The sequence below is a fragment of the Barbus barbus genome (genome assembly GCF_936440315.1).
Source record: "Barbus barbus genome assembly, chromosome: 49".
NCBI lineage: Eukaryota > Metazoa > Chordata > Actinopteri > Cypriniformes > Cyprinidae > Barbus > Barbus barbus.
The window spans coordinates 21,661,399-21,685,720 of NC_136727.1; the positions used below are offsets into that span (position 1 = coordinate 21,661,399).

General features: G+C 36.7%; 2 protein-coding genes and 1 pseudogene across 4 annotated transcripts; 2 read left to right on the plus strand and 1 right to left on the minus strand.

The window, feature by feature from the left end:
- The first annotated feature begins 713 nt into the window (after positions 1–713).
- Positions 714–9,165, plus strand: LOC306867666 (sentrin-specific protease 5-like). 2 transcript variants are annotated; one of them, XM_079413467.1, is made up of 9 exons: positions 714–868; positions 2,528–3,316; positions 3,394–3,499; positions 4,798–4,945; positions 5,013–5,060; positions 5,618–5,695; positions 6,147–6,284; positions 6,355–6,489; positions 7,692–9,165. In XM_079413467.1, the coding sequence occupies exons 2-9, from the start codon at positions 2,671–2,673 to the stop codon at positions 7,824–7,826; spliced, it is 1,434 nt and encodes a 477-aa protein (XP_079269593.1). In that variant the 5' UTR covers positions 714–868; positions 2,528–2,670; the 3' UTR covers positions 7,827–9,165. The 2 variants fall into 2 exon arrangements, with proteins under 2 accessions (XP_079269593.1, XP_079269594.1); XM_079413468.1 differs by having other exon boundaries at positions 748–997.
- LOC306867669 (nuclear cap-binding protein subunit 2-like) lies at positions 8,168–13,982 on the minus strand. The gene is made up of 4 exons (XM_079413470.1): positions 12,986–13,982; positions 12,112–12,293; positions 11,175–11,313; positions 8,168–10,293 (listed from the first exon to the last, which is right to left on the minus strand). Exons 1-4 carry the CDS (start codon positions 13,058–13,060, stop codon positions 10,222–10,224), a joined length of 468 nt encoding a protein of 155 aa, XP_079269596.1. The 5' UTR covers positions 13,061–13,982; the 3' UTR covers positions 8,168–10,221.
- On the plus strand, positions 13,559–24,164 carry LOC306867667 (NAD-dependent protein deacetylase sirtuin-7-like; annotated as a pseudogene). The gene is made up of 8 exons (XR_013786129.1): positions 13,559–13,663; positions 13,990–14,127; positions 15,256–15,360; positions 18,595–18,693; positions 18,966–19,202; positions 20,349–20,429; positions 20,539–20,645; positions 23,974–24,164. The product of XR_013786129.1 is annotated as an NAD-dependent protein deacetylase sirtuin-7-like (transcript).
- The last annotated feature ends 158 nt before the right edge of the window (positions 24,165–24,322 follow it).

The following is a 24,322-nucleotide window of genomic DNA, read 5'->3' on the forward strand; positions in this document are numbered from 1 at the left end:
TTTTAGCTAATATTATTGCGAAAATTTTATAGTCGTGTGTGTGATGGGTCGCCAGTGGATCTTTCTTAGGTTTAGGAATTAAAGTTACGATACCTTGCATCAATGTAGGAGGTAAAGCCTCGTTTTCAATACTTGAGTTCATCAGCTCAGATGTAAGTCCATCACACCCTGGGGACTTATTGTTCTTCAAACTCTTAATTGCTCTTTGTACTTCCTCAGGAGTAACAATGCTATCACAGAAAAATCTACCACTTTCAGATATAAACTTATAATTAACCGAGTCTAGAAATGAGGACGTTGTCTGCTCTGAATACCTTGAACTATAAAGATTCTTATAAAATTTGGCTCTGTAGTTTGCTATTTCCTTTGGATCTTTAACAGTTTTGCCATCAACACAAGGTTGTTCAATAGTTGAGAGGGTAAAATTACGCTTTTCTAGCTTAAAACAATATGCAGAATTGAGTTGTTCCTCTTCAAGCCATTTTCCCTGGATCTTATAAAAACACCCCTAGCCTTTGATAAGTACAATTCATCCAATTTCATTTGCAAATCTGCCATTTCAGATTTTTCCTCTAGAGACATGCAATCAAAATGATTAGACCGAGATAATTTAATGATTAGGTTGTCTTCAAGAACCCTTCTTTTTTTGGCTAAAAGTGTTCTTAACTTTTCTGAACTCCTTCCCGCTAGATGCCGCCAAACCGATGGGGTGTGTGACGTCATCGACGTGCGCCGCGCTCGGTCCGCGACCATAACAACGCCAGATAACCCTCGCTTTTATCGATATCATTGATAGGGAAATATTGATCGGAATTTATTCTCACAGCCTCAGAGGTCCTGCACACCTCGCCCCTGAGACCCACACACGGTGAGGCTGTAAACCACAGGCCCCCGCGAGGGTTTTGTGTTTTATTGTTAAATAAAGGATCTCTTCACTGATGATCAACATCTCTCTTCAGACCGTTTTTGCTCACAGCTCTCCTGAGGGCCGAGAGTTGTATGTATTCATGTTTTCATTCAGTTTGATATTCAATAAGAGTATCACAGTCATATTTTTCTCATATTCATAAGTAAAACTGTCTGATTTCCGGATGATGTCTGCGATCCGTTGATTTTTACTGACTAAAAACGAGATTTACACTAGTACTATAGTAACACCGTCAAACATCAACATTGCTATTCATTGAAGTACCTTGAATCATTTAAATACCATGGTGCTCGTTTATAATAATCATTATAGTATATATCTATCATATATGATGATAGCCTCACTAAACCATAGTAATACCATATAAATACAGTGTTATATGAATATGATAGGATGATTCTGTATGATAGTAGCCTCCTTGCGATTGCTATTATTACAAATAAACATTTCTTTATCAGAAAACGTGCAGCCGACTGAGCAGCAAAATTCACTCATAATCTAGGCATAAAAAGACATTTTTGAATAGCATATTCAATGTTCAGACACATTTGGTTTGCAAAGTTACTTGTCTGTGTTGAAACTGTGCAAATGATTAACGTTAAGCATATGTGGGTCTACACCGCCAGTCAAAAGATTGTTTATGTTTTTTAAAGAAGCCTCTTCTGCTCACCAAGCCTGCATTTATTTGATCCGGAATACAACAAAAGCAGTAATATTGTGAAATATTTTTAGTATTTAAAATAACTGCTTTCTATTTGAATATATTTTAAAATGTAATTTATTTCTATGATGCAGCGCTGAATTTTCAGCATCATTACTCCAGGCTTCAGTGTCACATGATCCTTCAGAAATCATTATGATATGCTGCGCAAGAAACATTTCTGATTATTATCAATGTTGAAAACAGCTGAGTACATTTTTTTTAGGATTCTTTGATGAATAGAAAGATCCAAAGATCAGCATTTATCTGAAATAAAAAGCTTTTGTAACATTATACACTACACCATTCAGAAGCTTGGAGTCAGTGTCATTTTATCATTCGTTTGGGAAAGAAATTATAGAAATTAACACTTTTATTTTGCACACATTAAATTGATCAAAAGTGATGATAAAGACATTTATAATGTTACAAAAGATTTCTATTTCAGATAAATGTTGTTCTTCTGAACTTTCTATTCATTAAAGAAACCTGAAAAAATTCTACTCTGCTGTTTTCAACATAATAATTAATATTTCTTGAGCAGTAAATCAGTATATTAGAGTGATTTCTGAAGGATCATGTGACACTGAAGACTGGAGTAATGATGCTGAAAATACAGCTTTGACCACAGAAATAAATTACATTTTAAAATATATAAATAGTAAAAATATTTCAAGATTTTACTGTTTTTTCTGTACTTTGGATCAAATAAATGCAGGCTTGGTGAGCAGAAGAGGCTTCTTTAAAAAACTTTTGACTAGTAGTATGTATATAGTGTATTTTTGTTTTAATATTATTTTGAATGCAGCCCTGACCAATAACTGTTACCCACAAAATGCTATTTCTGCTAATTTAATCTCAAATCACTCAGATTGTTTTACTCTCTCTCCCTTTAATAGACATTTTTTCAAAGTGCAGATAAGAAAAGTACATCCACAGAATTCCATTTCCGAGATCCAGCATCTGCGTGTCGATGGAGGAGTCCTGCTAGAAACACAAAACGGGTGGAGAGGCTCCCGGGAGGAATGGGGTAGAGCTCTCGATGAGGGTCACGGCAGCAAACAGCTCCGTTCGGGCAGAATCGGGCGAGATGCCTGAGAATGAACGCTCCAGGAGGAAACGTGTGCCGAAGACGTGCGACTGCTGCGGGCCCCACGGCAAGCCCCACACGCCGGGACACCAGCAGGTGTCCAAGAAACGCGGCCGCAGGAGGAAAGAGATGCTGAGCCAAGAAGAAGAGGTGGCGGCGGAGGAGGAGGTGGTGAGCTCGGCGGCGGTCGACTCGGTGGTGACTTTGGAAGCAGATGGTGCTTCTGAGATGGACGAGGCTCCGTCTCCTAAAGAGAAGCCAGAGCTTTCTCAGACTGAGAGAGGGAGTGAAAGCACCGTCATGGTGAACGGCCTGGAGAACAGCACTCATGCGCATCCCAAAGAGCTGAGCGCTTCTGTCACACCCAATGACTTGATGAAGAAACGCCTCGATTCTTCCCTGATCAGCGTGGAGCCGGATGCGATGGAAACCGAGCCGCCCGGCCTGAGAGCTGGAGTAAACAAGGCTTCCTGGGACCATCACTACTGCAAACCCCTCGCTGAGGAGCACAGGAGCGACCCCGCGGAGGAGACGGGACAGCCGCCTGCACTGCCTCCGGCTGAATTCACCACTGAGGGCATCGTCGAGTGCATTCATGGTAGTGTTTGGATGAATTCGACAGCTTCTGGTGTCTCTTTTCTTTGGTTTGTTAATAAATATGCTTTTATCTTCCAGAATTCCTGGAGCAGTTCTATGGGAAATACGGAAGCTTCACTCCGTTGAGTGATACTGACGTCCTCGATCACCTAAATAAGACGTTTCAGTCTGATCTAAATGACAGGCAAGTTTAATCCCCACTGAATCATGTTTTTCTACAAAATCAAGTTAGTTGATGTTCTTTTTCATCAGTGAAAGGAGGAACATCACCTGCAGAAAGACCTCAGGTCCTTCTGCATGTATTTGGATAAACATTTGCAGGACTTTGCAAAAACCTGTTACCAAAATGTGGAACCTTTCTTTTTTTTGTAAATAATATCTACACTACCGCTCAAATGTTTAGGTTAGAAAGTCAAAAAATGATTATTTTATTCAGCAAGGACACCTTCAGCTGATCAAAAGTCACAGTAAAGACATTTACATTGTACAATAAAATCTATTACAAATAAATGCTGTACTTTTATCACACAAGTTTTCAGCAGCTTTCTGTTGGTCAACAAAGCAAACTTGTGACCAGCTTGAATCTGAGGAAATCAGAAATGTTTTGTGATCAGTATATTAGAGTGATTTCTGAAGGATCATGTGATACTGAAGACTGGAGTAATGATGCTGAAAATACAGCTGCAGATCACAGAAATACATTTTTACAACTTTTATTACCATTTTTTCTGTTTTTTCTAGTGCTGTCAAACGATTAATCAGGATTAATCGCATCAAAATTCAAAGTTTTTGTTTACATAATATACACAGGAGACATACAATATATACAAATATATTTAATATATAAAGATCAAATTTTCCTAAATATATAAATGCATGTGTGTGTATTTATATATACATAAAAAAATATACACAGTACACATGTAAACAACAACTTTTATTTTGGATGTGATTAATCGATTGACAGCACTAGTATTTTTGATCAAATAAAGCCTTGGTGAGCAGAAGACACTTATTTCAAAAATATAAAAAAATCATACCAACCCCTAAATTTTGTAACAATTTTTGGTTACACTTTATTATAAGGTGACCTTGTTACAGTGTTATTATACATTTAAGTACCGAGTAATATGTATTTACTATATGATTAGGGTTTGGTTTAGGGTTACTTGCATGCAATTATGCATAACTAATTGTTATTATAATAGTAAGTACATGTAACATGTAATAAGGACACCTTAAAATAAAGTGTTACTTTTTTTTTTCATGTGACAACAGGATTATATGGTTGAACTTGACAAATGCAGAAAGCAGTTTGGAAAAAGGTGATTTGATGTGTTTAAAACTAGCTATCTCTCATGCTGGTTAGTGGATAAACCACTAACATTTCAAAGAAAATGGAATTTGTTCTAACACCAATCTTTACACAATTTGTAGAAAATAGCATAAGGTGCCCTAATTTCACTTCATATTCTGCTACAGGATGAAGCTGATAACAAAAGAAGTGGCCAAGTACAGGGCTGGTCTGGCCTGTGCTCCTATGCATTTCTTCCAAGTGACCTACAACAAGCACACTTTGACCTTAGATGACCTTACAACACTCGATGACCAAAACTGGGTCAATGATCAGGTAGGCCTCTTTGAAATCCATGTTGTACACTGAAGTCATGCAGGATTTGATGTATGTGTTTTTACAGGTGATTAACATGTACGGAGAACTGATCATGGAAGCTACAAATCATAAGGTACAGTAACAGCATTAACGGCATCCACTGTCCTGAATATCAGACCGAATCACAGCTATACCGAGATTCAGAAGAGCTGAGTGTGTGATATTGCTTAAATTTATTGCAAAAGGCTCAGCCAAAAGCGGTGTTTAGTTGAATAATCAATATTTTGGGGGCAAACATGTCTGTAGTGGAGCAAAATGTAAAGCTCAGCTCACATAGTACACACTTTCAAACAAAGCATATTTGTGTGACCGACTTAAACCTGTTTTGGGGGAATCTTTTGCCCTCGTGAGAAATTCCTGATCATAAGAATACTAATTAAATTACTAGAACATTTGGCCAGGAACATTTAACAGTAATTAGCTCTGATAATTATAGTTATTTAATATACAGTAGTAGGTATGTTTTCTAGAGGCTATGCATTACTGGCATAATAATAATTATACTTGGTTTCTGTATGTTTAAAAAAATATCATTTGCATTTGGAAATCAGTGTTATGGCTCTTATCTTGTGAATTAATCAGCGTTGCATTGTTTCCTCTCATAATTTCTGACACCTTGTCATTTTCTAGGTTCATTTCTTCAACAGTTTTTTTTACCGACAGTTTGTAGCAAAAGGTTATGAAGGAGTGAGACGGTGGACCAAAAAGGTGAATGTCACGGCATGCAACCATCACACACAGATGCAAAAAGCTTGCATCTCATCCGTTTTTGTTTATTGCATGCTAATAAGTCTCCTGTAAGATTTTTGTCAACTTTTTGGTCTTTTCAACAAAGTAAAAGGTAGGTGATTAAAGCATTAGTTCACCCACAATATAATTTCCAAATACAACATTCTAAACCTGTATGACTCTTTTATTACATAAGAAGATATTTTGAAGAACATTGGGAATCAAACGACATTGAAGCCCATTGATTTCCTTTGTAAAAGGAAAAAAAGAGACATTTTTCAAAATTCTTATGTTTTGTTTCTAAAGAATATGGAATTTGAGTCTCATTTCTGTTATTTTAAGGAACAGAGGCACTGTACAAACAACGAATTATGTCAATTCCAAATTATGCAAAGTGCCTAATGTCTTCTGTCTGTCTGGATTTGCTCAGGTTGATCTGTTTTCTAAGACACTGATTCTGATTCCTCTTCACCTGGAGATCCACTGGTCACTCATAACCGTGGATGTCTCCAAGCAAAGCATCAACTTCTACGACTCCCAGGGCATCCTGTTCAAGTTCGCTGTGGATGTGAGTGTTTTTGAAGGGTGGTTCATACTGAAATCCTCACAGAGACCTGACGTGTGACTCTCATCCACAGAACATCCTGAAATACATCCTGGCAGAAGCGAAAGAGAAGAAACAAGCCGTCTTTCAGAAGGGCTGGAAGATGGTCGTCAACAGGACCATTCCGCAGCAGAAGAACGACAATGACTGTGGGGTTTTTGTCTTGGAGGTAAGAAATGGGTTGGGTGGACTGATGATACACAGTGCAGTGGGGCTTTAGATTTAGCTGAAAATACCTAGATATATTCATGGCTGTAAGTGGGCAGAACTGGGCAAGAAATATGTCTCGTAAACAAGCTAAAGACCTGTTCACACCGAGACAAATGTTCAGTGTGAACATTTCAGTTTGAATGACAGGAACATCTAAATGCTGTTTCTTGTTTTTTTACAGAGGTGTTATAATTGCTTTTCTGAAAACTGGCCAACTAATAAGATTCACACTTATGGATGCATGTACAGGACCAATGCTGTTACATAAAACTTAGTGGCAGCTTGGTTGCATTTTATGCATTGGTCTAAACAGACAAATAGAATGTGAAAATTTGACTAGATTTTCGTAGCGTTGTCAAAAAATGAGGAAAAACTTTTTTTTTTTAATAATCGTGAAATACAAATTCACCATATATTTTCTATACGCACAATCTAGATTTTACTGATAGTTTATATACTGATGCATAGTTTTTTAAATGTATTTTGTAATGTTTTGAACTCGCAATGACAAAGAAATTAATCACTATTAAGATAGATATTAACAAATTTCGATGTTCAGATGAAAAATCAAGATTAATAAGAGGCTAATGTTATGCTTTATTTATATATCTGTAATAAAATGGCCCGTATCATGGTGTGTGACCCTGGAGCACAAAAGCAGTTTTAAGTCGCTGGGGTATATTTGTAGCAATAGCCAACAATACATTGTATGGGTCAAAATTATGCTCTTTTTTTATGCCAAAAATCATTAGGACATAAAGTAAAGATCATGTTCCATAAAGATATTTTGTAAATTTCCTACCGTAAATATATCAAAACTTCATTTTTGATTAGTAATATGCATTGCTAAGAACTTCATTTGAACAACCTTAAAGGAGATTTTCTCAATATTTAGATTTGTTTGCTCCCTCAGATTCCAGATTTTCAAATAGTTGTATCTCAGCCAAATATTGTCCTATCATAACAAACCATACATCAATGGAGAGCTTGTTTATAGCTTTCAGATGATGTAGAAATCTCAATTTCAAAAAATTGACCCTTATGACTAGTTTTGTGGTCCAGGGTCACATTTAAGATTGTGGTTATTGTGGTCATGAATAATACCTGCAATACAATAAAGTGAACTAAGATGATAAACTGAGCATCTTTTTCATTTGGCAGTACTGCAAGTGCCTGGCGTTCATGAAGCCGCTGCTCTTCACTCAAGAGGACATGCCACGCGTCCGCAAGAGGATCTACAGAGAGCTGTGTGACTGCAGACTGTCTGAGTGTCTAAACCAAGACAAAGCCACATAGACTCCAGACTCGTAGACTGGTGTCACAACAGGAGGGGAAGGACTTCACCACAAGACAAAGAAACCCAAAGTTCTGGTCAGGCAAAGCTGGACGTTCCCGATATTTGAGCCTGTCCAATCATTCCTGTCGGTTTGCTGGAGTTCTTCAGGTCGCGTTTACCTCTTCGCAGTACATCACGGCTCAGATAAGCCTTTTCCCAGCATCCTCGACCTTGAATTTAACGAAGCCTGCGACGACCTCTCAGAGAAACGAACGCAAGATCCTCAGCAACGGAGACATTTTTCTGTTTCTGGCAACCACAAAGATTCAAAACCTCACAAGCCTGTGGATATTATTTTTTTAAACATTTTATTTTAAATTTCATTTATAACACAGCCATAACACAGATTACGTGTTTCTATCAGGTTTCTTTTTGTAAATTACATAGTTTTTGCTTTGCAGCATGAAACTTGAAGGACTTTGTCGTTTATAAATGCCACGCCGTTGCTGAGATACAAGAAGCATTTAATGAATGTACGGTCAAACACCAGAACACTTGTACAGTCCAGCTTATAACTTGAAAGCAGATTTGGTGGCGATACTCTTAAAGTCCTGGACCAGATTGCTTTGTTAACATTTGATCATCCTCTAAATATATTCCCAGATGTTTCTAAAGAAAAAGCTGCAGGATTGATGCTTAATATCAGGCTGCTTGCTGTAAACCGCAGCATTATTTGGCCATTCTGTTGTTGCAAACTGCTGTTCTCTCACTTCTGAGCACTTTCCGTTGTTTTTCCTCGAATGCATCGGCGGTTAAAATTGTTTTGTAGCATGTAGATTTGTCATTAATTGAAGTCAGTTAAAGGTCATTTTTAAATGAGCACAGTGCGATGAAAGCTGCAGGTTTCTGCCTTTTTATTTATACTCTTTTTAATGGTGAAGACTGATCTGAAAAATATCATTGAAACCTGCCGTTCTGTCATTGGTTAATACAAACTCGTGGTCTCATGAAATTGCATATCAATAGCACGAGTTTGTGTTTTTATTTGGCGTACTATTGATATGCAATTTCATGAGACCGGGTTGAATTTTGGGAGCAGAATAGGCGATTGCTGATTGTTGCGGTTGTGTGTGCTTAAGTCATCTTTCTGTTCTGTATGATGAGTGTTTTTCTACCCTGTGATGCAGTTTGGTACAAAAATATGTCAGGATAGTAGATTTATACTTTTGTCAGTGACCCACCATTTAAGAGCGATACTGTCATTTAGTTACTTGAACCAACGAATTATAACCTCAGACTGAGTTTCTGACTACTAGTTTCATCATTATTTAAAAATACATAAAACCATGTTGAATAACCAGTGCTGTGTCTGTTATTGTGTTTGCAAATGCATATGAAAGGAGGCGCTTTTCCAACTCAGAAGGTCAGTGTAAATGTTAGAAATTTTTGCAAGCCTGTTATCAAACTTTAAGACGTGTCTAAATAGTTTAGAATCCTGTTTAAGTAATTAAATAGTTTTTTATACATTTGAATGGGTTGAAGTTCAATTAGTGTAATGACTGGAATTGATGCAAGGAGTTGTGTAGTAATTATTACACAGACTACGCAAGCGCTCAATTACGATTTTTGCCCAGAAACTTTTTCTTTTTTTTAATAATTGCTCACATTGTTTTAAATGTGGCCAATATCAGATTTCCATGTTTCTGAACTGACCCGCATGCACGAAAAAACAATACTGGGTTGCCAAGTTCTCACAACAAAATCCGCCAAATTGCTTCTCAAAACTAGTCCAAAACTAGCCCGATCATGTTCCGGGGGTAAATATCACATTAGTGGGGTCACTTCAGGCCACGAAGTTGAAAAACGACCCGCAGCAGCAGTGAAAAAGTAACTCAATTCTGCTGAAAAACTGTGGACTTGTGCGCTGTCATATGGAAATTAAAAAATTGGATTTGGGCCACATTTGCCAGCAGCGTGAAAGGAACCACGTGTCAATTTTTTTACATCAGTGTTGATAATTAACCTGTGCACTATTCTGAGCTCCAGTTATAGCGATCAGACATTACCATTAATTTATGTTTAGTAATAGTTGATTTGTCAGCAAACCAGACTAGATTCACTGGCAACACATTTTACATCTGAGATTATGCATGCAGGAGACGCTGGGTTCATCTCAAGACCAACAACAAGTAGAAAAACAATGTCTTACAAGGCATTTTATAAAACACAATTTATTAAAAAAGAAAGACTACATGTGCCAGACTATATGAGTTTCCTAAAGCACTAAACTCTAATACGTACATCACACACACAAAACTGGGTCTGTTACTGTCCCTGTCATAATCCTGTCCATATTCATTTTTAATCAAATTTTAATCAAGTTAAAAAAAAAAAAAAAATTGGCAGAAGGCATGTTCAAGATTTCTGCACCAGCTTCCCATAACCCCCTCTGGCGGGGTCATAGTCCTGCCTGTACTCATCTCTGACCTGGAAGGACAAAGAACAGGCTAGTAAAACCTGCTCTGGCATCTGGGACACACATTTACATTACACCGAAGCTGAAAGGAAGATCTAGGGTGTGTGTGCATTTGTGTGTAAAATCATACAGAGCTATTTTTTTTTTTGGAGAAAGTAGAAATGCACAGTCTCCTGTGAGAGCTAAGTTTAGGTGAAGGTACAGTATAAAAACCATTACACCTATGGGATGAACCCACGTGTGTGTGTGTGTGTGTGTATTAGTGCTGTCAAACGCATCCAAAATAAACATTTGTTTACATAATAGGATATGTGTGCTGTGTATATTTAATTATGTATATATAAATACACATACATGCATATATTTAAGAAAAAAAATATATTTATATATTAAATATATTTATAATATCAATTATATAAATATGGTAGTGCTGTCAAATGATTAATCGCATCCAAAATAAAAGTTTGTTTACATAATGTATGTATATATAAATACACACAAATACAGTATATATTTTGAAAATATATACATTTATATATTTACATTCATATTTTATATTATATATAAATATATTTAATATATAAACATTACATATTTTTCTGAAATATATAAATGCATGCGTTTGTATTTATATATACATAAATATACACAATACACACACATTATGTAAACAAAAACTTATTTTGTATGCGATTAATCGTTTGACAGTACTAATATATAAATATATATATATATATTCAAAATCGATGCATGAAAATGGTCTCAAGCTTCTGGACCTCAATAATATGATTTTTTTGCTAGTAACAAAAAAATTAAATAAAACATGTTCCTGAAATATGAATGTAATAATTATTGTGATCATAGTTATTTAATTGTGTGCTTCATCCTTTACCTGCCCGCCTGACTTGCCCCGGCCGTACTGTCTGCCCTCTTTAAAGCCTGCGTCCCAGTCCGTTCGGATGATCCGGTCATCCAGCCGCGTGCCATTAACAAACCTCAGAGCATGCTCAGCATCAGCGCGAGTGTAATATCTTCACATCAGCAGTTAAAGAACGGACACTAGTTTCACAGTCTCTGTGTCTGAAAGCAGAAGTCTTAGCTGACATTCAAAGGTGTTGGAGTTATTTTAAAGGGGTCATATGATGCGATTTCAAGTTTTTCTCAGCTGTTCATGCATAGATAAGATCCCTGAAGTTACAAAGACTAAAGTCTCAAACCCAAAGAGATATTCTTTATCAAAGTTAAGACTCTGCCACTCCCCCTAAAACGGCTCATTCAAACACGCCACATGTCTACGTCACTGTGTGGGAAGATTTGTGGCTTTGTAGAAAACGATTGGAGAGAGGCGGGGCATTGAGGACCTACAATAATGTACAGCATTTGAAAAATAATGTGGTTTTTGAACAATAAAACATTAACATATTCTGTTACACCAAATAATGATCTTTAAAAAAGCATCATATGACCCCTTTAAAGAACTAATGTCATAGGAAATTAAATGACTTCATACTAATCTCAAACACTGATGAGGAACTATGCAAAAGCTGCAGTTCCTAAAAAGATAGTTCCCCCTTAAAATAAGAGAAAATTGATGAATTCTAACCCCATTTTTACACATAGAGCATATCAAATATGGTAAACAGAAGCTTAAATATGCAGTTTTGATGGACTCAAAACTAGCGACAGTTTTTATTTTTGGTGGACTTTGGTTGCAGCAGCAAAAAAAAAAAAAAAAAAAAAAAGTCAAGTTTAATTTGAATTGCCAGAAAGAGAAATGACAGCATTTAAAAGCAGCATTTCGCACCCCTGGTTCTGGGTTGAAAGGATACTCGACGAAACAGAAGCCGCAGGCGGTCTTCTTGACTTTGTCGAGGCCGATGACGATCCTCTTGACGTCTCCGCTCTTGGAGAAGAGCTCGTGCACCTGCTCCTCGGTGGTGTAGAAGGACAGGTTTCCCACATACAGCGTGCAGCTCTGCTTCAGCAGCTTCTCCTGGTCGTAACGGTTGCCCTGCAAAGATCTTCAGATTCATTCCCAGCTGCTGCTGCACAAACCTGCCTCTATCAACACTTTCATCTTTGGGATCACTATGCTTTTGTTTTGGTTTTTGATAATGTTACAGATGATTTACATTTCAAAACATCAAAGAATTCTGTATAAAACAATGAGTCACAATTACAGAGGTACAAACGTATCAAATCAGCATATTAGAATGATTTCTGAAGGATCATGTGACAGTAAAGACCGGAGTAATGATGCTGGAAATAGAGCAGTCATTATATTAAGAATAAAATATATTCATATAGAAAACAGTTATTTTAATTATAATAATACTAACCAGTATTACCTTTTTTTTCAATGACTTTTTCATTAATTAATGCAGCCTTGGAGAACAGTACAATATTCTTTTTAAAAACAAAAAAAAAAGTCTGTAGCCTCACAAAAGGTAAGCTGTAACGTGGAATATATATATATATATATATATATATATATATAAAATATATACACACACACACACACAATTCAAGGAACATTAGCTATATATTTGTTCATTTGCAAAAAATTAATTAAATAAACAAAGTTTGTATAATCTATAAATGAAAAAGAGAATGTAAATTTAAGTATAATATGATGGGGAAAGACACAATAAAAGGTGCCAGAATGTTTGAATGTTCCTTCTCTGAAGGAAAAACAATGCTCACCTTAAAATGTTGGTCTCTATACTGGCTTATATCCACATAGGAGTCGCTGTAAAGAGCATTTAATTTAATAGACATAGTGAAATGAATAAAATAAATTCAGATTCAGAAAAACTGAACTTTTTCAAATCAGCGTGGACGAAAAGAAAGCAGAAACGCGTCCTTCTTCTTCTTCTTCTTCTCCTTCTGCTGCTGCTTCTTCTTCTTCTATTTCTCGGTGGTGGAACAGTGCATTACCGCCACCTACTGTTAACTGAACACAGACCGCTGTGAACAAACTCAGATGCCTTTATTTGTGTGTGTATAATAATAATACAAGGTTTTAAAAACGTTTTAGAAGGGGTTTAAGTACTTTTGTCTACTTTTCAACTACTTAAGCTAAGAGCCACCCAATTAAACCATCTCTGTCAGGCTGTAAAATAAAATATTTATTTGTTTGTTTGTTTATTTAACTTTGGCCAATGGCTACACTTCTCATTTGTGGGGGCGGTACGTTAAACTGGAAAGAAGAAGAAGACGACTTCTCATTTGTTTCATGCAAATCTCGCGAGACCAGCGTCACCGGCGAGATCCAGCATGGACGTGAACACAAACAGCGGCTCCTCTGCTCGAGCAGAAAGAAAACAGCGAGAAAAGGCGAAAATCATACAGCGAGAGAAACAACGACAGACGGTGAAGACGGTATGAACACGACGCATTATATTCCTAACACATAACGTCGTTATATTAACCTCACATGAGCAGAAACTAGCGACGCGAAACACAAAGCAGTAAAAGCTTACAGCCTTCAGAGATGCTCATGCTAACCACAGTTTGTGCCGTTGCTATGAAACCCGGTGGTTGTGTGCCACTTCCAGCGTTTAATCGACACATGAATGAATCACAGAAGGTTTGTGAAAGTGATCCAGTTTGAAGGAGATCCAGTGTTGTGTAGCTGTGCTTGGCCCAGGTGCTGGAGACTGAGGTGTGTGTCTGATCTCCTCCCTCTCTCTCTCTGTCTGTCACAGATCTCCAGGCTCCTCCAGAAGGCCGAGGCGCAGCGGACACAGGAGGACAGGGCTCTGCTGCAGGAGCATCAGGACACGGTGCAGGAGCTGAGCCGGAGACAGAGCCGCAGATCCCTGCTCAGGAGAAAACAGGAGGAGGTGGACATCAACCATGCGTTTCTGCATCTAAACCACATTAACTACTGCAAAACGGGATTGTTTTCCAGTACATGTATCCAAGCATCCTCAAATCAAGATGCATTTGCTTGAGATGCAAAATGAAGAAATTAAGTCTGGTTTTCTGAAAAAATTAACAAAATTAAGTAAGTTTATGTCGAGAACCAATATCTGTTTATGGGGAGTGATTTTTTTTTAAAGCGGTTTAATAGTCTGAGCCTGTTGATAGATGTTTATTCTTGTTTTAATCATGAACACACTTCATTTTGATCCAATTTCACAGAAAACAAGACTTTTAAGTGGCTTAATCTTAAATCTTTGGACATCTGCACTGTAAAACAAGTCAAAAATACTGATAAACCTATCTGTTTATGGAAAATGAATTAATATGTTCCAACTTTGAAGTGTTGCTAATATAACTTGTGTACTCCCTAAAAAAAATTACATTTAGATGCAGTTCCCTTCAATTTATTCCTTTAATTTGCTTTACTCTGTCTTATATTTACATAAAGCCTGCAGAAACCCTGATACAGATACTAAACATGCGTTTGAATTTCTCATACGTTAGTAAAAGCTATTCTTCCAGGATGACACGCAAGTTTTTAATACTAGGGGAAGCTCTTCCAACATGTTCTCTCTGCCGTTTATCCATTAAGCACTTTTTATTAGATTGTTTTAACTCATTGAGAATTTATTTTTTTATTCAGTTAACTGTTTTGAAGAGATTTTTAACAGAGTTCAGCCAAATAGAGTTTTGGTTAAACCAAATACAGTTAGCAAAAATAAATGATAAATGATTCAACCATAATATTTCTCGCCATGAAAATAGCCACAGAAGCTGGAATGGCATTAAACAGGAACAAACAAAAGCTGTTCTTCATTCGGGTGTAGCATGAATACATTCATGATAAATCTGGCAATGTATTGTCAAACAAATGATACTTTGTATTATTTTTGCAATTTACGATGGAATCCAAAGGCTCCTCAAATCTTGTGGCTTTGTCTGAATCTCCACCAATGCAGTTCACCTTCTGTTTGATGAATGCTATGTATTTTGTGCACTGTTTCTCTCATTGACTGGTGATATAACTGTGGCTGTGATGGTTGCAGGTGTTCGATGATGCTGAGAACCTGAGGGCTAAAGTGAAGCAGCTGGCGGAGGCGCTGCAGCAGGCCAAGTATGTGGTCATCTACACCGGAGCAGGAATCAGCACGGTGCGTCTTTCTCATGAACACAATGGCTAGATAGAGTGCATTAAAACCATTGCAATAGTGACTTCTGCTCATTTTGGTATTACCAACAAAATAATATTTTTTGAGACGTTAACACACATGAACAGGTTGCACATCAGTGATAACAACAATAGCACTAATTATTTCTATTATTAAGGGTAAAGTAGGGCTGTCGCGATTCGTCGATTTTAGTCGACTAGTCAATTTTTAAAAATCGTCGACTTCATTTTGCTCGCGTCAACTAACTTGCAAAATACCGGAAGTGGCGCATTTCACGGACAAGAATCCATAAAACACATTATTAGACTATTTTCCAAGGCTGCATGATATATTAAACCCATTTAAAAATCATAATTAAGCATAATTGTGAATTCACAAACGCTATTTCCATGCGTGTAGGTTAAGTACGTGTGTCTCACATTCACAGTAGCTCCACAGAAACTGTTATTATATACACGAGGAGCGACTCAAACTCATCTCTGCATGCTGTTCTGAGTTTGTGTTTATTATAACATTCATCTGGGAACGCAACTCGCGCCATTTCATCAGATTTGTGAGGTAAATCATTTATAAATCTACACAAACACAGGAGAACACATCGAGATTTCAAAATAAAAGCTCAACCCTCTCTCTGAGTTTACACGGTTTGATGTCCACATATTCATTTAATTACAGCAGCTATAGCATTTCTGTCCTAAAGAAATGGACAAATATTAAAGATTAAGTGTCCGTTTGAATTAAATGGTGCTTGGTCAATATTAAACAGTAATGTGGCCGTTGGCGCCGCTGCAGGCCTTGCAGCAGGCTTTGTTGTAACGCGTTATCTATATTTCTATTGTTTAGAATACATTATGTATTTTAACAGTTTTGTTCAATAAAACCATACGATTTCTTGCTTTTGATACTTTATTTGAACTAATTATTATTGCATCATTGCTATTATATATGTACTTTAAGTCATTTTAAAAGCTATTGTTCACTTAAATCCATTTTTATTACCACACAAAAAAGTAATTCTAATTATAGGGCCCCATGAAAGCCGTTTTATTTCCAAATTCAGTTTTGTTAAGTTTTATTAATCAAAAAGCCTGTCTAATTAATTGAGTTTTACAGTTTTATATTTACCAAATTCTGTTTTCCATTATTTTCTGGATTCCATTTTAATTGTTCCATTAAATTTGAATAATAAAAAGCATCTCCAATTAATTTATTTTATATTTAAAAGTATTTTTTCAGAAATACTGCACATTTAAATTTTTCACCTAAATACATTCTGGTAAATAATATTTCTGGTAAATACTCCTTTAAAAATTGTTTTTTGATTATAATTTTATTATTAGTAGACTAGAACGTGTGGATATGTTTTCATTATTAAACTATAATACTGAACTTTGATTTCAGAGATTTGGACTCTGAGATGGACACTTGCTTCTTGAACTCTGTTGCACTTCACTTTTGCTTTAAAAAAGGATTTCATAGAAATTTAGATTTAATTTGGTTTAATAAAATATTTTTAAGTAAAATTGTTTTTTGGGGTTTTTTTGCAGGAAATTAGTCGTTTAGATTAATCGATTAATCGAAAAATTAGTCGTTTAGATTAATCGAAAAATTAGTCGTTAGATTAATCGAAATAAAAAGTCGTTAGTGGCAGCCCTAGGGTAAAGTGCTTTTTTTCATTTTCTGGGAGCAATTTCGTTCTTCTGATTCAAAAAGCAAAGTTGAACCAAAGTAAGTCAATATGTGTTAATTTGCAGTGGGGATTGGCTGCCATGGCTGGAGAGCATGCATCTACGTCATCAGTTTTGAGTTGTAAATATTAGATATGTTGTCCATCTCTGTGTTAAGTGTGTAAGTTTGTGTGTTCTCGTCAGGCCGCCTCCATCCCAGACTATCGGGGGCCCAATGGCGTGTGGACTCAGCTGCAGAAGGGCCGATCTGTGAGGTGAGGGATACACTATTACAGTGTTTCCTGTTTATAATATGGATTTACAGCTTAAGATTTAGCCCTGCCTACTGTTTTTGTTCTAATCGGGTGTGCTCTGCCGCATGTTAACATCTGTCTGTCTTTACATCCGTCAGCGCATCAGATCTGAGTCGAGCTGAGCCCACTCTCACACACATGTGCATCTGGATGCTACACAAAGTGAAGATGGTGAGTGACGACACATGGTTTATGTGAAATGTCTCTGGGAATGATCAGAATACCCAAATACATACAGCACACTGACATTGAGCAGTTTGTACTGTATAGCAAATCTCAATAGCTTGATTGTTATATCGGCTAAAAACAAACTATATTATCACCCCATGATATAAAAAATGGATATATAGTACTTTTTTGAAGTTTGATCAGAAGGTACAGTAAGTTACATATTCTAGTAGCTGTGAGCAGAGTTATTCAAGTCGTCTGTCTGTCTATTTATCTATCTATCTATCTATGTCTTTCTGTCTATCTATATATATATATATATATATATGTATGTATGTCTGTCAGTCTCTCAACTATATCTATCTACCTACCCATCTATAAATCTGTCTGTATGTCTCTCAACTATGTCTATCTGTCTGTCTCAGCTATATCTATCCATCTCTCTATCTGTCTGTCTCTCGTCTCAACTGCATCTATCTATATATATCTGTCTGTCTATCCATCTATCCATCTATCTATATATATATATATATCTATCTGTCTGTCTGTCGGTCTCAACTATATCTATCGATCTGTCTAGTAGCTGATTACATTTAATCTGGATTACGTAATTAGATTCCAAAAATTAAGTACATGTAATTCGATTATATTACATTTTAAAATGCTCATAATCAGATTACTGTTACTTTTTTATGGATTATGTGATATTATTCACACAATGGCAGTAAATTATTTATAATTCATTGAAGTTTAAAGTTTTCTTTTTAAAAATCCTACTGTCTGTCATGCCATTTATCTTTGACTATATTTACAATATGGAATGGTCATGTAAACGTCATATAAATAACTTTGCGATCCATGCTTTGGGGAGAAAAAAGACTATGTATGAAACAAATACGTATGAAATTTAGTATTGTTTAAAACAAGTTGGGTAAAAAAGTAATCTAAAAAGTAGTCAGAATACATTATCTTAAATTAGATTTTCTGTAAAGCTGCATTCAAACGAGTTTTTTTTGTGAAACGTCCTATACAAATATTTTTAACTTAACTTCAAATAATTTTTGCAGGTTCAGCATGTGGTCTCGCAGAACTGTGATGGTCTTCACCTGCGCAGTGGTTTGCCCAGACAGGCTCTCTCTGAACTCCATGGAAACATGTTCATTGAGGTCTGGGAAAGAGATTTGCCGCATTTGTCATCAATTTAAAGTGAAAATGTCTTGATTTACTTGTCTTAAAGTATAGCACAGAGATATCAAAATCTAATGTAGAATACTTTTTTTTTTTTTTTTTTTTACTCCCAGTTTTAGAGCTTAGAAAAAAATATTATTTCAAAACTGTTCATATAATATCATTTATTTTTTAATTGTTTTTGATTGTTCTTCCCCTCTGCCGTCACACAGTTTGTTTTTGATTGTTCTTCCCCTCTGCCGTCACACAGGTGTGTGATTGCTGCTCTCTGGCGCGGGAGTTTATCCGGCTGTTTGACGTGACAGAGCGCACAGCTCTGCACAGACACGGGACGGGCCGCCTGTGTCCTCACTGCAGAGCGGAGCTCAGAGACACTATAGTGCACTTTGGAGAGCGGGGCACCCTGGAGCAGCCGCTCAACTGGAAGGGGGCCGCCGAGGCCGCACAACGGGCCGACCTCATCCTTTGCTTGGGCTCCAGCCTGAAGGTGAGGATGTGACCGGAACAGGTAAAAGGGACCGATCACACAAAAATGAAAACTGTCATCATTCACTCACCCTCATGTTGTTCCAAACCTGTATGACTGAAATATATTAGGAAGAATGTTGGTAAGCACATAGTTTTGGTTCCAGTTGACTTCCATAGTATTTTTTTGGCCATTTCTTAGAAGTCAATGGGAACTGAAAGTGTTTAAATATCTTCAAAATATGTTATACTAGTAGTGATGGGAGAAACAAATCTTTTTGAAGCTTCAAATCAATTGAACCAATTGCTTCGCAAAATGATTCACTGTTTCGAAGCGCCTGCTGGTCAAAAGTGCGTAAATGCAACAAAAACTCAGGCTAAAACATGCATAAAACCAACTTTTAAAAACCAAATGCAATTTTTTTTTTTTTATTGAAAGTATAATACATTAAATGCTATAAAATGTTTTTTAAAAAAACGTTAAATATGAAGTGTCTGTATAATATGTGGCTTTTAAACAATTTGATATTAATTTGCAGGGCTTGTTTTGTTTGTTTTACAGAGAACTTGTGTATTGAGGCCAGTAAGAGACTATTAACTGCTTCTCATCCTTTTAGTTACACAAATGGCTCGTTAAACATGTCTACAAATGAATGAAACTGCTCTGAGGTCAGGTAAACACCATAGACGCTGGTTCAATGGTTCGCCACTGGGGGTGCAATTTCAACGAACTCGCATGAAATGTTTAGAAACAGTTATGACATAATAAAGTCTCGTTTACTGAAATCACGTGACTTTGGCAGTTTGATACGCGCTCCGAACCACTGTTTATTCACAAAAGTTTCGAAGCTTCACTAAGCAGTGCTTTGAAAGCGGGCATCACTATGTGATACATTCAAAATATATAATGTTTCAATGTATTATGTTCCACAGTTGGTCATACAGGTTTGAATGACAAGAGGGTGAGTAAATGATGACAGGACTTTAATTTCTTAGACTGGTAGCATAGCTATGTATAGTATAATTCAATTAATTCATTGATTTAAGTTTTTATGTAAGCAGCAATATGAGATGTTAAAAGTTGAACATGTTGCAATAGTTGTCAAAATTACATTGCATCAGCTGCATTATTTAGTTCTAAACAATGTATTGTGTGTTTGTCCCTCAGGTGTTGAAGAAATACTCGTGCTTGTGGTGCATGAACAGACCAGCCAACAAAAGACCAAAGCTGTATATTGTAAATCTACAGGTAATATTTCTCTTCATAAAACCACCCTTGATTCTTCTGTTTTTCATCAAACGAAATGTGGCTTTCAGTTTACATGATCTAACAGCTTGGTGTGTTTTCCTTATTTTAGTGGACACCGAAAGATAACCTGGCCGCTCTGAAACTTCATGGCAAGTGTGACGCTGTGATGGGTCTTTTGATGGAGGAGCTGGGTTTGGAAATTCCCTTTTACAACAGGCAAGGCCCACTTAACACTGAATACATGTTTGTAATATACTGCTAAGGTGCTGTAACATTAGCAGGCCAAAACTTCCACTGCCAGTAGTGTAGATACCAGTGCTATCAAATGATTAATCGTATCCAAAATAAAAGTTTTCGTTTACATAATAGGATATGCATGTGTGCTGTGTATATTTATGTATATATACATGCATGCGTGTGTATTTATATATTTTGAAAATATTTCCATGTTTATTTATATTTATATATATATATATATATGCATGTATATATTTCAGAAAAAAATGTATATGCCGGATTCACGAAACATTCTTAAGAAGAAATTTCTTCTTAACTGCCATTTTCTTCTTATTTTTTAACTTAAGAAAAAAGTTAAGAATATTTTGTATTCCCAAACATTCTTCTTAAGAATATTCTTATCTTTTTTCTTAAGATTGTTCTTAAGACAAAAATGAAGAATTCAAATTCTTGAAAAGAATCTTCTTAAAAATCATTGTAAATAACTTCTTAAATTTAGGACAGCCCTAGACTTGTCTTAAATCCAAAACAGTAAGAATTATTTAATGAATTTATTGGGTTATTTCAAAATAATTGTTATATTTAAGCATTACAACAACGTTAGCTACATATAGCCTAATACATAGTATGACTATTAATAGCGATGCGCAAGTTTTCTAAAGTGACAGCGATGACTGATAATGTAAACAATGATCGGTCATGATTAGCCTGTGTTTGACACTACTTTTTGCTAACTTCAAAACTCAGTAGCAACTTTACAAAAACGAGTAAGATAGGTAACTTTAACTGGACGCTATTATTTTAGCTTATAAATACGACATAATCTTTGGCAGTATGCAGCGCATATGACTGTGTAACGCGGATACACATACCGGAAGCGTTCACTCGGATGAGAGCAAAAACACAGCACTACAAAACTGAATGAAACAGATCGCTGCGGCTTGAGACAGGCTGTTCAAAAACATGCCGCATTAAAAATGTAAAGCTGAGCGCCAGTCAAAATCGTGACAAAAAAAAGTGTGCGTGCTTACTATGATTATTAGGGTAATCTGCAGGAAGCGCAAAAACACAATAAAGAGTTTAGACTGTCATTTTCTTCTTAAGAAAAAAATTAAGATGTTCTTAAGAATATATTCGAGAACTTAAGAATTTTTCAAGAATTGCACTTAAGAACATTCTTACGAACTTCGTATAATTTATCTTAAGAAATTTCTTAACTTATTTCTTAAGAAGATTTTCGTGAATCCAGCCCCAGATGTATTTATATATACATACAGGTGCTGGTCATAAAATTAGAATATCATGAAAAAGTTGATTTATTTCAGTAATACCATTCAAAAAGTGAAACTTGTATATTAGATTCATTCATTACACACAGACTGATATATTTCCAATGTTTATTTCCTTTAATTTTGATGATTATAACTGACAACTAATGAGTCCCAAATTCAGTATCTCAGAAAATTAGAATATTGTGAAAATGTTCAATATTGAAGACACCTGGTGCCATACTCTAATCAGCTAATTAACTCAAAACACCTGCAAAAGCCTTTAAATGGTCTCTCAGTCTAGTTCTGTAGGCTACACAATCATGGGGAAGACTGCTGACTTGACAGTTGTCCAAAAGACGACCATTGACACCTTGCACAAGGAGGGCAAGACACAAAAGGTCACTGCTAAAGAGGCTGGCTGTTCACAGAGCTCTGTGTCCAAGCACATTAATAGAGAGGCAAAGGGAAGGACAAGATGTGGTAGAAAAAAGTGTACAAGCAATAGGGATAACCGCACCCTGGAGAGGATTGTGAAACAAAACCCATTCAAAAATGTGGGGGAGATTCACAAAGAGTGGACTGCAGCTGGAGTCAGTGCTTCAAGAAGCACCACACACAGACGTATGCAAGACATGGGTTTCAGCTGTCGCATTCCTTGTGTCAAGCCACTCTTGAACAAGAGACAGCGTCAGAAGCGTCTTGACTGGACTGCTGCTGAGTGGTCCAAAGTTATGTTCTCTTATGAAAGTAAATTTGGCATTTCCTTTGGAAATCAAGGTCCCAGAGTCTGGAGGAAGAGAGGAGAGTCACATAATCCACGTTGCTTGAGGTCCAGTGTAAAGTTTCCACAGTCATTGATGGTTTGGGGTGCCATGTCATCTGCTGGTGTTGGTCCATTGTGTTTTCTGAGGTCCAAGGTCAACGCAGCCGTCTACCAGGAAGTTTTAGAGCACTTCATGCTTCCTGCTGCTGACCAACTTTATGGAGATGCAGATTTCATTTTCCAGCAGGACTTGGCACCTGCACACACTGCCAAAGCTACCAGTACCTGGTTTAAGGACCATGGTATCCCTGTTCTTGATTGGCCAGCAAACTCGCCTGACCTTAACCCCATAGAAAACCTATGGGGTATTGTGAAGAGGAAGATGCAATACGCCAGACCCAACAATTCTGAAGAGCTGAAGGCCACTATCAGAGCAACATGGGGTCTCATAACACCTGAGCAGTGCCACAGACTGATCGACTCCATGCCACGCTGCATTGCTGCAGTAATCCAGGCCAAAGGAGCCCCAACTAAAGATTGAGTGCTGTACATGCTCATACATTTCATGTTCATACTTTTCAGTTGGCCAACATTTCTAAAAATAATTTTTTTTGCATTGGTCTTAATTGATATTCTAATTTTCTGAGATACTGAATTTGGGACTTTCATTAGTTGTCAGTTATAATCATCAAAATTAAAGGAAATAAACATTGGAAATATATCAGTCTGTGTGTAATGAATGAATCTAATATACAAGTTTCACTTTTTGAATGGTATTACTGAAATAAATCAACTTTTTCATGATATTCTAATTTTATGACCAGCACCTGTAAATATACACAGCACATATGCATATCCTATTATGCAAACAAAAACTTTTATTTTGGATACGATTAATCATTTGACCTCACTAGATACATGAAGCAGAGCTCAGGCAGAAGTCACTTTCAAACCATGCAGCTTTCTGTTGGTCAATGCAGCAAATATGCATAACAAATGTGAACCTGTTTGCAAAATGGTTGTGGGGTAAACTTCTACCCTCATACAAAATACCTGACCTCATGGATTCCTATTATAAAGACTGGATTCGCTAAGCACTAAGGTAAGAGAGACCGTGCTTCATTGTGAATAATTGACATAGCCACTGACTTCAGGACAGCAGAACAGGAAGTTTTTTTAGGTTTTGTCTGAACCCGATTGCTGTTTAAAGTCATATTTTCATCTAAAGCAATTGTCAATTATTAATATTGCCTGTAATTTGTATGAATAACAGATCACAAGACCCCATCTTCAGCTTGGGTAAACAACTCAGTCCACAAGAGCCACACTCGTACAGAGATAGCGCCACCTGCTGCTCTGGAGGGCGCTTCACAAGACCCACAGGCTCAGGGTGAAGCTACAGCAGTTCAGGGCGGCTGGTTTGGAAGAGGATACGCCAAAGCACGGAGGAAAAAGACTGTGTAGTCCCTGAAGCATGATGTGCCACACAGCTGCTCTGTTGTGATGGTTTGGTTTGGCTAAGTGCACTTTACTTCCAATCTCAGGTTTATAGAAGAAGCAATATATGATTCTAATGACAGCAGTTTTGTGAGAACGGCTGAAATTTTTGCTGCTGCTGTTGT